We start from the raw sequence: 17,124 nt of genomic DNA, 5'->3' as shown, positions 1-17,124 counted from the left end.
GGAAAACAAATGAACACATATCCAAGGAAATGGCAGAAACACTAGAGGATGACTTCCAATCCGTAGTGAAATGGGGACAAAAATGGTTGGTCACATTCAATGCTGCTAAGACTAAGCTTGTTTCCTTCAATAACTACAAGAAACCTTCTCTACCACCAATAGCAATGGCCAAGAACACATTGCCTGAAAGTACTTCTTTTAAACTCCTCGGCCTTACGTTTACAGGGAATATGAACTGGATACATTGAGAGCATTGCCACGGCTGCTGCAAGGAAGGTTGGCTCCCTCTACCGTGCTAGAAAACTACTTACGCCTGACAGTATCCTATACCTCTATAAGGCAACCATTCGCCCATGTATGGAGTACTGTTGTCACATCTGGGCTGGTGCATCTGCTGCTTGTCTTTCGCTCCTGGACAGGGTTCAAAAGAGAGTCGCCAACCTGATAGGTCCTGAACTGTCATCTAGGCTTCAGCCTCTATCCCATCGACGAGATGTTGCATCCCTCTGCCTGTTCTACAAGTACTTTAATGGTGAATGCTCTGACAAACTGCAAACACTTGTACCTCCCCGACGTAACTACCCCCGACAAACCCGACAAGCTACTAAGTCTCATCCCTTTACAGTAGAGATCCCTAGGTGCAAGAAAGCCTTTTACTCCAATAGTTTCTTCCCCAGAACTGCGGGTCTTTGGAGCTCCCTTCCGGGATTCTGCTTTCCCAACTGCAATGATATGCAGAAGTTCAAGTGTAATGTTAACAAACTTCTTTCTACTCATCTCCCTTCATAATGACCCCACTAATTAAGTCCCTGTTAGTAGCCCCCTGCTTCAAAGTGGCACTGTGCCTTGTTTGGTGTGAAAATTGAATAAAAAAATTTAAAAAAATGACTATATAATATATACGAAATCTAGACAAATGAAAAATATTATGTTTAAGCGTATTGATCAGGCAAAGCCCCCCTCCCTCCCCCGACTACTATATACTGGAAATCAAACTAATGTCATGGACCATTCTTTCATGGGTTTTTATGGGTCTTTAGCTGGTTAAAATAGTTTTTTACGTGTCCAAAAATGGATCAAAATGGAAAAAATTGTTATACATTTTGTACATTCATCTTAGTTTGTTTTTAATTAATTCATATGCATGTCACATTGACACAGTGGTAACGTCACCAGCTTTGAATGCTGCAGCTTTGTTTTCAGTTTCGATTCTAGCTGATGGCACCCAAATACTATTTTTTTGACTTTTGAAATCACGACTTTATGATAATTAGGGCTAGGACAACAGCATATTCTTTTCATTAGTTTCGATTCTATTTGATAGCACCCAAATACTTTTTTTTTTTACTTTTGAAATCATGACTTTATAATAATATATACGAAATCTGGACAAAATAAAATATCATCTTTAAGCATATTTTACGACCAGGCAGAGCCGCCCCCTCGCTATATATATATATATATATATATATATATATATATTTCTCTTAATCTGTTTGTCTCTAGAAGTGTAAGCCATGTTTAGTTTCAGAACAGTTTCCGATGGTTCATTGTTCTAAACCAGTCTTGAGAGGTGACTGTTTGCAGTAGACAGTTCCACAGAGCAAAATATTCTTACCATGTCGAGACGGAAAGAACATTGCTACAGAAAAGGTTTAATATTTATGGAGCAATTCTGGTTTCTGATTGGTTGGTAGCAGAACGTGAATTAATTCGATTCGTCAGTTCCTAGCAGCATCGTTTATAAATAGAATCGTCCGATTGTGTGGGATCATACCCCATTACCACTCCGGTGTGATGGGATGTCTCCTAGCGGCTTCGGCTGCAGGGAGACAGGCTAGTACCAGTCAAGGATTCGTCACTAGACACTCAGCCCAACAGGTGAGGGGCCGGGAACCGGCCCAGCACCTGTTAGACTGAGTTACACCGCCTGGGTAATACCTAGGAGGTCCACCTTCCCAGGCCATGCCACCGGGCTTTCCGGTGGGGCAAGTTTATTGCTTGCTGCCTGAGGCGCCCCGACCGGGGAATGCCGACGGGGTTACTCGGGCAATTTTTAAAATTGCAGGAGTGCTCCTCCTTTAGGGGAGCCTGCTGGGTTCCCACTTTCCAGGCCTTGTGCCAAATAATGCTGATGTGGGCAGCATTTAAATATATACGCCATTACTACTCTTGTGATGATTGGATGTGTCTCCTAGCGGCTTCGGCTGCAGGGAGACAGGGTAGTACAAGTCAAGGATTCGTCACTTGACACTCAGCCCAACAGGTGAGGGGCCGGGAACCGGCCTAGCACCTGTTGGACTGAGGTACACCGCCTGGGTAATACCTAGGAGGTACACCCTCCCAGGCCTTGCCACCGGGCTTTCCGGTGGGGCAAGTTTATTGCTTGCTGCCTGAGGCACCCCGACCGGGGAATGCCGACGGGGTTACTCAGGCAATTTTTAAAATTGCAGGAGTGCCCCTCCTTTAGGGGAGCCTGCGGGGTTCCCACTTTCCGGCCTTGTGCCAAATAATGCTGAGGTGGGCGGCAATTAAATAACTACCCCATTACACACCCAAAATATTGCAATGTGTCCGATATACTTTTTCTCAGAAACTGCTTGTATGGACCTTTTGTTATGATAAGGTGTAGCGAATTAAAGAGGGTCGGCATATTAGCGCTCTTTTAATTTAAGATGGCAGCTTATCATATCAAGGGAGATAACACTTTGGTAATCAAGCAATGTTATTAACAACCTAAAAATCGGAAAAAAAATACAGCAAAAAATTTTTACGAAACACAAAAATTTTTGACAATGTTATTTTTTATTTTTATTTTTTCTTTTTCATTTCTTTCAGGTCATAACTCCATGGAGATTACCGGAATTTTACAATCGATTTAAAGGACGCGACGATTTAATGGAATATGCAAAGGTTGGTCAAAACTTTTGTTTTCAAAATGGTGTTATGTTTTGCTGGGGATTTAGGGCTACGGTTTTTGATTGGTCCAATGGACACTATGACGGGGCTTGTTAAGTTCAACTTTCAATTTTAGACATGACAAACGGATTAACAAAGTTGAACAAAACACAATCTTGTTCTATCAGCATCCCACTATCCAGTTTGCTCTTTCTTCTTTTTCTCCCTCGCTTTCAACATCTCATCTTTTTTCTTTCAGAAAAAGGGAATTCCAGTTCCAACTACAAAGAAAGATCCTTGGAGCATGGATGCAAATTTAATGCATATCAGGTAAGTGAGTTTGTGTGTGTGTGTGTGTGTGTGTGTGTGTGTGTGTGTGTAATTATTTCCACAGCCAAACAACATCGCAGCTCACAAGAGCTAAGAATGGCAACAAACCGGAAGTCCAATTTCATTTGGGCTCATCAGTTAGACACATCCAAAGTGATGAGTCCAAATGAGGGCGAAACTCGAGTCTTGGACTTCCAGTTTGTTACCATTCTTAGCTCTTGTGAGCTGCGACGTTGTCTGGCTGTGGAAATAATCACATATATTCTCTCACATTCTGAATAAATATATATATATATATATATATATATATATATATATATATATATATATATATATATATATACTAACTGGCAGTCCAGCATTACCCGGTCATATAATATGTTTAACATATTTTAACTGATGCAGATTACATATGCATTATTATAGAAGAAATGATTTGCAGCGATTTTAAATGGTACCTCTTCTTTTATCGTAAATTGAACTCATTAATAAAAAAAAATTAATAAAATTGTGAAGTACTAAGGGCTTGAACAGGAGATCATTTGATCTGTAGTCGAATGCTCTACTGCTAAGCTATATCTCTAGAATATAATGATTCTTTTTTATCTATAACAGTGGAAATCTATTTTTAAGATTGGATTTTTTTGATTTTCGATACTTATCGGATGAAATTCTGTATAAAACATATCTAAGAACACTGCCAGAAATATAAATTAACTTTGTGTGAAATTTGCAAAAGATAGGGTCAGCCGTTTTAGAACCTAGGAGAAAGTTACTCACACACACAAAGTGACTTATATATATTTGTATACTTTGGCAGCAAGTCATTATACAAGCATGTCTTTTTCAGATTTTGTTGGATATCTTTTCAATTCGCCGAGCAATCTTTTTTTATTTTGCCTGGCATGTTGTATATTATGGCACCCAAAAGTTGTTGTTCGACCATATTCTTCTCAAGCACTTTCTATTGGTACATTCGATCGTTGTCAGGAGCGATTGTTGTTGCTGTCATTTTCTTTTTCTTTATTGAACCTTGTTGTATTTGGCCCCTACCCATCCTGCACCCACTTAAAAAAAAAACTAAGTATAAATACATTATATATTGTTATTATTAATTATTTAATTATTTTAAATTATAATTTTTAGTTTAGTTTTTTATAAAAAATTATTATTATTACTAATCATCGTTATTATCACTTTATTTTAGTTTTTATCGCTGCTATTATCATCACTGTTATTATGTTCAAATTGCTTGGTCGATAATATAATAATAATAATAACTCATTATTATTATTATTATTATTTATTATTATTATTACTGACCAAGCAATTAGAACATAATCGTCCAGATTTGGTCATCATTGACAAGGTCTCAAAAAACTGGCAAATTGTAGACTTCTCAGTACCCTGGAACAGGAATGTGAGAGAGAAGGAGAACGAGAAGTGGAGCATTATGCTCCATTCGCCTTAGAGATAAGACATATATACAGGGTTAAAACCCAGATAATCTCTGCCGTAGTTGGTACGCTAGGAGCAGTATCAAGTCGTCTGGAAGGACAATTGAAAAAACTAGGAATCCCCAATGTTTTAGGCAGCCTTCAGACCTCTGCTATTGTAGGTACCACCAGCATCCTTAGGAAAACCCTTGATCTTTGAAGCTCCTGGTTTGGAGCTGGGGTTAAGGGAAATCCTTTGGAAATGAATCCCATCGAAATCAGAATTATTATTGTTATTATTGTTATTGTTATTATTATTATTATTATTATTATTTTATTTTCAATTCTTTCATTGCCATTCAGTTATGAGAGCGGAATTCTCGAAAACCCTCGGACAGAGGCCCCAGAAGGGATATACAACATGACTACAGACCCCGACAAGGCTCCGGATACACCCCTTAAACTCGAAATCACATTCAAGAAAGGTGCGTGCATTATTCTTTACTACAGTATATCTGGGCAGCAAACCTTCTTTTAGACATGTTTAATTAAAAAAGACAGTAGCTTTTCATGTGTTCTCCGGATTCTCAGCACTCTTCAACTCATTTTGCATTATCACAATAGTCGGTATATGTGCTTTGCTAGTGCATATGAATAGCGTACATTGCAGTTATAGATAGATGCTTAGCCAGAGGAAGAGGAGGGTAGTGCAGAGTTGAAAATATCTCTGACCAGAGTCAGACCACCCAAGAGATATTCCTTTTGTTTAAAAGAGTGCTTTATTTGAGGAAAAAGTGTTGCTGAGATCGTCTTTGTGAGAGAAAAAAAAGTCTGAACAACAGTTGGATCTTATCTTTATGTCTCCTCTGGGTGGCTGAACAATGACCAGCAACAAAAAGTTAGAGTTAGACAAGTGTGAAGAAACTCAAGAGGAGGAGGATGAGCAAGAGTGGGAGAGCAAGCAGTTGGTTTTGGTGAGAGCTACCGAGACAGTTTAGGCCAGTGTACTTCTTTGGACTCCTTGACTCTTGACCCTTGACCCTTAGTAAGAGTCTTGATAAATAGTGACTCCTTTGTAAGAAAAAAAAATACTAGTTGAGGTACAGATGTTGGCAATCAGTCCAACAGGAACTGTGTCATTTCAGTGGTTTTTTATCTGTTGAACTGTGGTATTGATCCTAGGTAATCCTAGAAGGTCTACTCTCTCAGGACTTGCCTTCTCTTTTTTTAGTGGAGTAAGTTTATTGCTTCTTGCCTGAGGTATCCTGACTGAACAGTGTTGATGGGTTTCACGGGTAATTTTTAATACTGAAACAAACTGAAGCAACACTCACTCTAGGCTGGTCGAACCAGCTTTCTCCAAGGGAGGAAGTTTTTTAACCAGGCTCAACATTGCTTAACTTTGGTGATCTAATGAGAACCAGCGTGTTGACGTGATTATGTCATAATAATACAGCATAATTTTTAATGGATCAGAGAAAGATCAAAGCATAATGGAATTTGCGATGCGAAGATGCTGCTGGATAGGTGCTGCAAAATATAAACAATGCGGATCTTGGCAAGAGGTGAGGGTCGTTGGAGTAAATTGTAAATTTAGAAAAATTCTTATTGGTGGATTTACATAGTACCTTTGTGGTGGGGTAGGAGCACAATTCTTGCTGCTGGGAAAATAGAGGGTTTCTAGTGTTTGGATTTTATTTTTATTTTATTTTTATTTATCTATTTTTTTTTGTTTTGTTTTGTAGGTCTACCAGTGGCTGTAAAGAATTTGGCCACTGGAACCGTTAAGGAAAAACCGCTGGAGCTTTTTCTCTACCTTAACGAAGTTGGGTAAGTAAAAACTTTAAATTGAATAAATATTATAGTTTTTCACTGCGTTTCTTTTTTTTTTTTTTTCATTTTCTTTTTTTTTTAAACTATGCTGTCTTTTTACAAAATAGTATTATTAGGTTGGGGCAAAAAAAATGTTTTTTATCATATATATATATATATATATATATATATATATATATGTGTAAAAAAAAAAAAATTATTTTTGCACCAACATAATATTTGTTCCCAACAGAGGGAAGTAAGTTTGTATCAAAGATTACATGGTTTATCCATTTTGAAGATGGCGACATTTGAAAAAATGTTGATTAGCATAAAATATTTTCTGGAAAGAATTAACAAAAAAAATAAATAAATAAAAAGGGTGAGTCATGGGAAACGGATGTTTTTAGAACGCTCCTTGCTCTCCTCGAGTAAAGGATAGGGAGTATTTTTACAATACTAGCCTGGGTGCCTGGCATTGCCCGGGTGTTTGGAGGTGTGTGTTGAGCAAAAACAAAAAAAAAAAAGTGGCAGCAGGCTCAAACACGTTCCGTGAAGAAGGAAAAGAATGTGAAACAAAAAAATGTGACGTCTTTGCTGTTGCACCCATCGCCAAACCGGAAGTAATATAGGTTTGAATTAAGGCTAGTCAATTGAAAAGAGTGGATGACTTTCGAAGATATCAGCGAAAAAAGCAACCCCTTCCTGTAGAAATGTTGAAGGTGAAAGAATTAATGTTTTTAGCCAATTTTTCGATATTTTTCTTCTGAATGATCGAGCTTCAAAATAATACTGATCTTGTGAAAATCCATCACCCCTGTTGAAAGTTTTAGGCAGGCATACATACATACATACATGATGATTGCAACGTCTTGTCAGACGAGTGCCACTCCCTCAGACATTTAAAATCCATGAGCCCAAATACCTGAGGGAGTATCTATACAAAGATGATGTTACAGAGTCTTAGCTTTGTACGACAGCTAAGTCTCTCTCTTGGTTTAAAATGTTAAGATCCAGCAACAAGCAAGAGCAAGATAGCCAGTAACAAATTAAACTGCAGACCAGCTTAATGCGGGTAATGGTCTTCCGCTTTATGGTTTTTTAAATCAGAGATTTGCTTCTCCTAGAAAGGTTGCCTTCACCACGGCTTACGAGAGCCCTCTCCACCCCAATACACATATACACACACACACAAATATACACGGTGCTAGTTGGCCGTTGACCCAGAAAAAGAGTTCATTCGCCCTTTGGAAGGTCTTGTTTTTAATCCTTCAGGGAGACTAGCCGCCCTCCTCACCAAACAAGTCTGGTGGGGGAACCAGTTTAGTCGCCGGTGACCCGACCATGAGGCAGGTAGTACTGGGTTACATGGTACCAGTAGCATATGACATGACCTGACATATATACATACATACATTTAAACAGACAGGTAAGATTTATATGATAGAAGATGACATTTTAATTTTATGCATTTTATAAAATCAAGTCTATCAGCTTTTCAAAGTCAAATCCAAATAGCAATTCATTTTTAAATGAGGTTCAAGCCATGAAGTCTGAGTCCTCATTGATTGGTAGAGAAACATCTGATGTGCCGCAACGTGGGAATGACTATAAATTTACTAAAAAAATATTTAGTGTTACTTTATTTACCTCCCCTTACTTTTTGGCATGCGAACTGCTTACAGAACCTTTCATTTTTTAGTTCCTTACATCACGTAGCTTCATGCTTTGTCTGGAGCGATTTTTTTTTTCATAAAAAGTTTATATTGGAAAAATAGAGATATATGCCTCCCCCCTTTTTTTTTTTTTTTTTTTTAACATAGATCCTTTCTGAAAATCTAACCAGATATTTTTTTTTCTAGAAGGAATTAACTTTAATTATATTTTTTTTCTTAACAACATGGACGAACTTTGAATTTTTGAGATGAGATGTGAAACCTTGTGTTATGTTGATTAAGCAGACTATTATTCTCATCTTGGGGAGGACAATATGGAATAACAACACTACATGTCAAGAGGAGGCGGTCTAAGAACAAGCCATCATCGAAACAACTACCTAGAGAGCATGACATCAGCTCCAGAAAATCCAGATCAAACACCAAGAGACATCACCCAAAAACCCACCACGATCTGCACACCATACTCAAAGGGCCTATCCGAAAAAAAAAAAAAAATATGCAGTCAATACGATATTAGGACAGAGTTTAAGAGCAACTCAACACTCCAAAAATACCTGATGCATGTAAAACCCCCGACTGAAAAACTCATGACAAAAAAACTGTGTTTAAGAGATTACATGTAAATGTGGGAAACTTTACAAACGTGAAACGTGCTGCCCCCTCAAAGTGAGACTAGAAGAACACCGAAGAGCAGTCACACGCAGAGAAATCAACAAAAAAAAAATCAGCCCTAGCTGAACATGTGTAGAAGAAAGGGAGTAAGCATTCCCCAATGTGGGACGATGTCAAAATACTGGATGCAGAAGAAAGATGGCGGATCAGAAAACTTACAGAGACAGCACATATGACAGATCTAAGTTGCATTTGGACGCCTCTAATTACAAAATCACAGAAAAAGAAAACATGATATATGCCCATCCCAAGGAAGGTAACTTCCACAATAACAAAAAGCTCTTTTTTTCTTAGAGTTACCCCCCCCCCTTACACCATGTTTTTTTTTGTTTTTTTTTAAACAAAAATATGCATGGGTATCGATCCTTTGTTTCATAAAACACTTTTTTTCACTAATATTAACAATCAGAATAAATACCTTGAAAAATTGAGCCATAGGAAAACCTTTTAACAAATATCTTAGTGACCCCTGAAGATTGAACCTTCTTTACGATCTACGGACCCACCCTCAAACAAACGGTTTGAATTCTTGTAATGCAGAGTCAACCCTCTTTTTCTTTAGTAGGAAATGAAGCATATTCTCAACACCCGAAGAAGGTCGCAGGTTGCAGTGCCCAAGATGAGAATAATAGTCCGATTAATCAACATAACACAAGCATGGATGAATGTTTAACAAAGTGAAATGGCTATTCAGAATAAAATATTTATTTTGTTGGATGGAGGTTATAGAATCCAACTGACTTTATTTTATATATTAGATATGTGATTATAAATTTGTTAATGCAAAAATGGATGATTTTTATTTCTTTATTTTTGTTGTTGTTTTCCCCAGGGGCAAACACGGTATCGGACGAGTGGATTTGGTTGAAAACCGCTTTATCGGGATGAAATCGCGAGGTAATTATTTTTTAAGCTTTTTTTTTTAACTTTTAATGAAATTCTTGTTTTTGAATTTTTGAGAATACATATTATTGATGATTTAAAATTCAAACACAATGATGCTTATTTTGGAGAGAGGTGAGCGTCGAAATGTAAGAACTTATGTTACCTGCTCAACAACCACGACCTCGAACACTGTCTCTGTTGTCATTTTTGTCTTCTTTTCTGGAGATGTTGTCACCTCTTTCATTGGTAGCTGCCAAGGCGGCACATGAGTTTGTAAGAAAATTAAAAAAAAACAGAAGAAAGCATAGAAAACACATTGTGTGGATGTCAGTCGGGCTTTGTGTACATGTGTGACACATTCGCGGAAAAAGTCTGTCGAGACTTCTTAGTCATTGATTGTTCAATTCATTTCCGTCATCACTACCTCCTAAAGTTTTTCCTATCTTATCCAAGCCACAACCTGCAATCGGCTGTCACTATCGTCCACCGTCACAAACTTAAGACCATCCGCAAACTGTTCCTAACCGTCTAAACTGTCACAAAACCCACCTAAATATGAAACAGTTTTCACACCTAAATATGAAACAGTTTTTTTTTTTTTAAATTTTTTAACTGTTACTCAAATCCTTTCTTATGAAGTTTTTAATAAACCAGATCTGTGAAACAGAACCATCCCCAGAGTTGAGGCAGGGGCAACAGGTCAAACAGCAAACAAAACAGAGTCGAACAATGACAAATGGCGTCCCGTTTTTCGAGCCGAGAGAAACAAACATTTAAAAAATTTTTCCATGGAAGCCGTGCAAATAAAACACCAAAGATTAATTGCCTGAAATTAAAAACCGCTAATGTTTTTAATTCTTGGGTTTATTTTCTTTCTCATCCACAGGTGTATATGAAACCCCAGCCGGTACTATTCTGCTGGCAGCCCACATCGACATTGAAGTATTTACAATGGACAGAGTATGTACAACTCTTTTTATAGCAAAATATTGATGCCTTTTATTTTATTTTTTTTTTACAAAGGAGTCACCACTTATCAAGGCCCAAAGACCACTCGAGGATAAGAGTTAATGTATGTACAGTGGTCAAAGACAACATGTCGTAGTCATCGTTATTAGTGTAAATTTAGTAAATTGGATTACTTAAGGGGATGGCTCAGCCAGAATTTGTTCACATTGGACTTGAAGACCACCATATTGTAGTCAGTTGGAAAGCAGTGTAAATTTGGTAAATTGGATTACTTAAGGGGACGGCTCATCAAGAACTTGTTTACGTTGAACTTGAAGACGACCATATTATAGTCAGTAGGAAATCAGGATAACAGAGTTCCACAGGCGTGCAGTCCCAAGAAAGGAGCTTTGTTCATGGAATCTACGTTTAGGTTTAGGAACAGATAAAGAGTGAGGGAAATTATTGATATCAATGCATTTCAGGTGAAAACATGAATATTAAGTATTGTTAGGAATTATTGTAGCTTTTTTTATGTAAGAGCGTAAAAAAGGCCAAATTTGGCCTTAAAAAAGCCAAACTGTCAAACCTAAAAATGGCCAAATTTTAAACGTGTAAGGTGTGCACATTAAGTCTAATAAAAAATGATAAAAAAAAAAAAAACATAAAAATGATTTTTTTTTTAATTTCAGCCTTTGGGTCTAATAATGTTTTATATAAAAGTAGTAGTCGATGGACAAAAATCAGAGGCCTGCAGTATTAATGTTGGAGTCCCTCAAGGGTCAATCCTGGGCCCAACTCTCTTCCTGATCTACATCAATGACCTCCCTAAACACATACTTAAATCATTCGTTGATATCTATGCTGATGACACGACCATCTACGGCAACACATCAAAGGCTGTAAATGACAAAGTTCTCTCTGATTCTCTCTCCTCTGATCTCGAGTGCGTGGTTCAGTGGGGGAAGACGTGGCTGGTTACCTTTAATGCATCTAAAACCAAACTCCTATCTTTACATCATCAACGCTCTGATCCCCATCTGGCATCAATTGAAATGGATGGCTCTCGTCTAGGAGAAGCCCCGTGTTTTGACAAGCTTCTGGGTTTGACCTTTACTCCTGATCTGAAATGGAACACGTACATCAAGTCTGTTGCCAAGGTCGCTGGAAAGATGGTGGGATCCTTCTACTGCTCCAGAAGATATCTCACTACTGACGCAATTCTCTATCTATATAAAAGCCAAGTATGTCCAAGGATGGAATACTGTTGCCATATTTGGGCAGGAGCTGCTAAAAACAGCCTATCCTGCCTTGACAGAGTACAAAATAGACTTTGTGGCTTAATGGAGGATGCCCTTTTTTCTACCCTGCAACCTCTCTCCCACAGAAGAGACGTTGCGAGCCTATCCTTGTTTTATCGTTATTTCCATGGCAGGTGCTCGTCTGAACTCCAATCTCTGGTCCCCCCTTGCCAATCTTTCACGAAAAACACCCATCTAGCTGAATCCACTGTGAAAAATTTCCCCCACTCTTTATCTGTGCCTAAATCAAAACGTGGATTCCATGAACAAAGCTTCTTTCCTAGAACTGCACGCCTGTGGAACTCTCTTCCGTCTGCCTGCTTCCCACCTGACTACAACTTGGATGTCTTCAAGTCCAACGTTAACAAATTCCTAATGAACCACCCACTTAAGTAAATACTTCATTAAATCTCCACACCAACGTACTGTACTTGCAATAACCCTTATCCCTGAGTGGCTTCCGGACCTTGATAAGTGGTGACCATCGTGTAAAAAAAAAATGTATATAAATTAGTTTTTGTTTATTACGCTTAAAGTGTATACTTTATACATCACAACTAGTATCGTGAAAATTGATTTGACAGCCAGTCTACAACACTGACTTCTGGAAATAAGTATAAAATAAAACAGACAAAGGAAAGTCTCGCCGAACAGTTGTATATGTTTCTTTCTATTTTCTACCCTGAAGAAGAGATTCTACTCTCGAAAATTAGAGGCGTCAACACCACCACCTTGTACGAAACATTATGTTGATAAATAAATGTAATATAATTGAAAATTATTAAAAATTCCTTCTAATATTTTCATTATTCTTTTATATACTAACTCGTGTCCACGGTGTTTCCCACAAACTACATTGATATAGCCTTCAAACACAACTCCTCTCATACTACACACAATGCTTCAAGCAAATTACAACATCCTTCTCATTATTGCGTACTTACGTATCATGGTGAAATTAGTATAAATTCCAAAATATTATAAAAAATGATCCGGTAGGAAAATTACAAGTAAAAATAGAATTTATCGGGCTTTAGCGTACGTTTTAATGTGGAAGCATTGTGCGACCAATTCAGTATGACAAAGAAGGGAGATAACCCTTGACGTAAATTAAGGATCTGCCATTTTAAAACATGCTGTAATGTAATGACACGACCATCTATGGTAACACATCAAAGGCCATAAATGACAAAGTTTTCTCTGATTCTCTCTCCTCTGATCTTACGCGTTTGGTATAATGGGGGAAGAAGTGGCTGGTTACTTTTAATGCATCTAAAACCAAGTTTCTTTTTTTATATCATCAATGCTCTGATTCCCATCTGACATCAACTTCAAGTCCAACATAAACAAATTCCTGATAAACCGCCCCCTTAAGTAAGACACTTTATCAGATCTCCATTACTAACGATTACTACGATATTGTCCCATTGATTACTGTACAAGCAATAACACTTATCCCCGAGTGGCCTCTGGGCCTTGATAAGTGGTGACCACCATGTTAAAAAAAAAAAATTGTGGCTGATTTTTTATTTCAAAATACTTCGAGCACACCATCTACTGAATCATTTTTCGTAATTTTTGGAATTTATACTAATTTTGACATGGCACGGAAGTACGTAATAATGTCTTCACCGCAAAGTGGCACTGTGCCTTGTTTTGGGTGATAATGGAATAAAAAAAAGTTTTAGTGTCGCCTTTTGTGTTTAGTTTATGAGTATCGATTTTGGGGTTTATTTTAAGACCGTCACTTTACGTGTTTAGTTTAAGAGTGCTGTTTTTCAAGTTCAGTTTAAGATTGTCATTTTTCAAGTTCATTTGTGTTGAATTTAAGACTGTCACTTTATGTGTTGAATTTAAGACTGTCACTTTATGTGTTGAATTTAAGACCGTCACTTTGTGTTGAATTTAAGACCGTCACTTTATGTGTTCAGTTTAAGACCACAGCTTCATCGGCAGATAGTTTCATATGGCTGTTAAAATATTTCTGAAATAATGTTTCTGGCAAACTCCAACGTCTTCCTTAACTATGAATATGTGCTATAATGGATTTTTTTTTTTTTTTTTTTTTTTTTTTTTTACTGGCGGGTGAAATATAAATGTCCATATTATTTTTTATAGAAATTATCACTTGGCTAAAATATTTATTTTCTTTGTTTCAAATATTTCTCGTAAATGATCTGGATTGTTCATTTTCAGGAGATGCGTAAAATCAAGCGAACATTGGACACCAAATTTGCGGAACAAGTTTACCAAGGTAAAGTACTGACATATTTGTGTGAAGGGGGGTATAAATGTAAAAGCTGGGTTCATTTCTCGCACTAATGCTGAAGTCAAGACGCACTATTTTAAGTTAAATCAACTCTACAAAAACCACACCATATATATATATATATATATATATTTAGTGGAGATGGTAATTAATAAAAACTGAAGAAAGTGCTCAATACTGTTGTACAGCAAAAATGCGTTTTATTTTTTTTATTATTACCTTATCTTTCTGTTAAGTTACATTATTGTTTCGGCTACTGAGGACATACAGACGGCCAAAAAAACGGCCGTGTAGCCGAAAGAATAATGTAACTTAACAGAAAGATACGGTAATAAAAAATAAAACGTATATATATATATATATATATATATATATACACACACACACACACACACACACACACACACACACTGCTTATGTATGTGGAATATCAGTTGCAACGTTAACCAATGTGCATATCGGTTTTGTAAAAAGATGTTTGGAACTTCTGCAGTTTATATTACCGGCGGACCTTAACGAGCTTTACCCCCCCCCCCCGCTATAAAATTATTATCGCCGATAACAGACTTAAATTTCATAGTAGCAGAAAAAACATTTTTTTTAAGTTTATTTAATAACCTTTAACGTGAGGGATCACTTTTAAATTATAATGTTCTTTTAATTATTTTTTTTTTTTACACCACAAAAATAGCTTAATAAGGACAGTTTTGCTGATTGACAAAAAAGTGGGGTATCGATTTAATAGAACATTATAATTTAAAAGTGATCCCTCGTGTTAAAGTCATTAAATAAACTTTTAAAACATTTTTTTCCTGCTAATATGATAGTTAAGTAGGTAACATGTAGACACAGCGGCTTAGAAAATGGTCGCCGAGTTCTTAGAATGCGTCCAACAAGTTTTGTAATGTGGACTGAAAAAATATGAGGTACCTTCAATAAATTTCCAGACTTTTTTTGGATAGAAACTTTTATTGACAATACACACTAGTCCCCTTTGAAGTAATCTCCTCCGGCTGCAATGCACTTGTAGTACCATTCCAACAACTCCTGGAAGGCACTGTTGAAGTCATGTCAATGACCCTCGTCAAAACCTCTTTCATCTCCTCAATTGTCTCATAAGGTTTTCCTTGGGCTTGGGGAATAATGAAAAGTAACAGGGAGCAAGGTCTAGATCAGAGGGAGGAACTGTTTTGATGCCCATCTTGGTCAAATAGTCTGTGACAAGGATAGAGCACCCTTGGGGAAAAACTTTGCACAAAACTTCCGCATATACAGTTCCCTGCGAATAATTGTGTGTACAATTCCCACACTCTCACATCTCTCATCATCCCTCACAAACTCCCTGCCTTCCTTGAATCTCTTATACCACTCAAAAACTGGTGCTCGATTCATGCAAGATGGTCTAAAAGCAGTCTGAAGCATTCCATATGTTTTTGTAGCATTTTTTCCAAATTTAAAAAAGAATTTTATTGCATATCGTTCTTCTAAAATGTCCCCACTGAAAAAATATGAGGTGCCTTAAATAAATTTCCAGACTTTTTTTTGTATGGGAACTTTTACTATAATAACGATCAACGAACCTAAGACCGTCATGTTTGTTATTCTTTATGCAATCTTTACATATTTAAACTGTATTTCTCAAATTCAGATGCGTAAAATAAAGTACATTTTAACTTGAAATGACTCCTCATTTAATAATATTTAACAACAGAAACAGAAAAAACGTGTTTAATGCCGATACAGAATTATTTTTTCACTATCAACTCAGTACGGTATTTAGTGATTTTACCAATATTTGGTAATTTGTAGGCACAGTGGCCTAGAAAGAAAATGGTCGCCAAGTTCTTAGAATAAGTCTTGTAAATGTTTATGACAATGATTTCATGTGGACTGAAGAAATAAGAATATTCTAAGTTATCAATTCCGAAATAATTTAATAGATTGCCAAGTGTCAGTTAATAGTCAATTTTTAGAGGTATGAAATCTGTAATTTACCATGTCAGTTCAATCGTTATTCATAGTCAATTGATGGTTGGAGATGAAAATTTTCAAAAGATGAATTTCGTCATTCAATACGAAAATTTCTTTTTTTGAGAGAAAAAAAAACTGTCCACATCACAAACATATATCTCTACTATTATATAAAAGGAACTCTGTGTGTGTGTGTGAGTTTGTTTCCTATGGACTCAGAAACGGCTGAGCCGATTTTTAAAAAGATTTCACATGAAGGTACTTGATGTGTCTGGGAGTGTTCTTATGTAAGTTTTTTTTTTTATCGGAATGCCCCCAAGAAGTATCGAAAATCAGTATTTCTTGACTTTATCAAAAAATTTTTAAACGTTTTAAATTGACTGTTATATTTTATTTAAAAAAAACACCCAAACTGTTTATTATTTGAAAATATTGGAAATACTGTTATTATTTGGAAATATTAATAAAATACAATGTTTGTTTTACAAATATTAAAGTAAAAACCTGTTCATATTCAATATATAAAAATGTAATTCCCCCAAATGTTTCAGTAATTAATGTCTTTTATTATAATTAGCACATTAAAGTTATACTGAAAATCATTAAAATTCTGGATTATCTCCCCTTTTCCCGTGTAAATCTTTTCTCAAATAGAAAACAAATAATTATCAGTGGCAATATGGCGGACCTGAACGAGCACCTCCACCCCACCCCTCCCTGCCGTAAAATTAATTCCTCTTCACGTTTTTTGTTTTAATTTTTTTCTGCAGATTATCATCGATAACAGACTTAATGATAAAATCACTAAATACCGTCTTGAGTTGATAGTGAAAAAATAATTCTGTGTAGGCATCAAAATCTTTTTTTTTTTTTTACTATTATTACATAAGGTGTCATTTCGAAGGTAATGTCACAAAATAGGG

General features: G+C 36.5%; 1 protein-coding gene across 2 annotated transcripts in view; it reads left to right on the top strand.

Moving 5' to 3' along the window:
* The window catches only part of LOC145268711 (argininosuccinate synthase-like), a 93,938-nt gene that overhangs the window by 67,329 nt on the left and 9,485 nt on the right, over nucleotides 1-17,124 (top strand). For both annotated transcript variants that reach the window (XM_080124251.1, XM_080124252.1), the window contains exons 6-12: nucleotides 2,839-2,913; nucleotides 3,158-3,228; nucleotides 5,028-5,149; nucleotides 6,410-6,494; nucleotides 9,660-9,724; nucleotides 10,599-10,672; nucleotides 14,158-14,215. In XM_080124251.1, the coding sequence (XP_079980377.1) occupies nucleotides 2,839-2,913; nucleotides 3,158-3,228; nucleotides 5,028-5,149; nucleotides 6,410-6,494; nucleotides 9,660-9,724; nucleotides 10,599-10,672; nucleotides 14,158-14,215 (550 nt within the window). The remainder of the gene's footprint in view (nucleotides 1-2,838; nucleotides 2,914-3,157; nucleotides 3,229-5,027; nucleotides 5,150-6,409; nucleotides 6,495-9,659; nucleotides 9,725-10,598; nucleotides 10,673-14,157; nucleotides 14,216-17,124) is intronic.

This window comes from Euprymna scolopes, chromosome 44 (genome assembly GCF_053919585.1).
Source record: "Euprymna scolopes isolate OS-2025 chromosome 44, ASM5391958v1, whole genome shotgun sequence".
Taxonomy (NCBI): Eukaryota; Metazoa; Mollusca; class Cephalopoda; order Sepiida; family Sepiolidae; genus Euprymna; species Euprymna scolopes.
The sequence above is the reverse complement of the archived record's forward strand: the minus strand, read 5'-3'. Positions and strand labels throughout refer to the sequence as shown.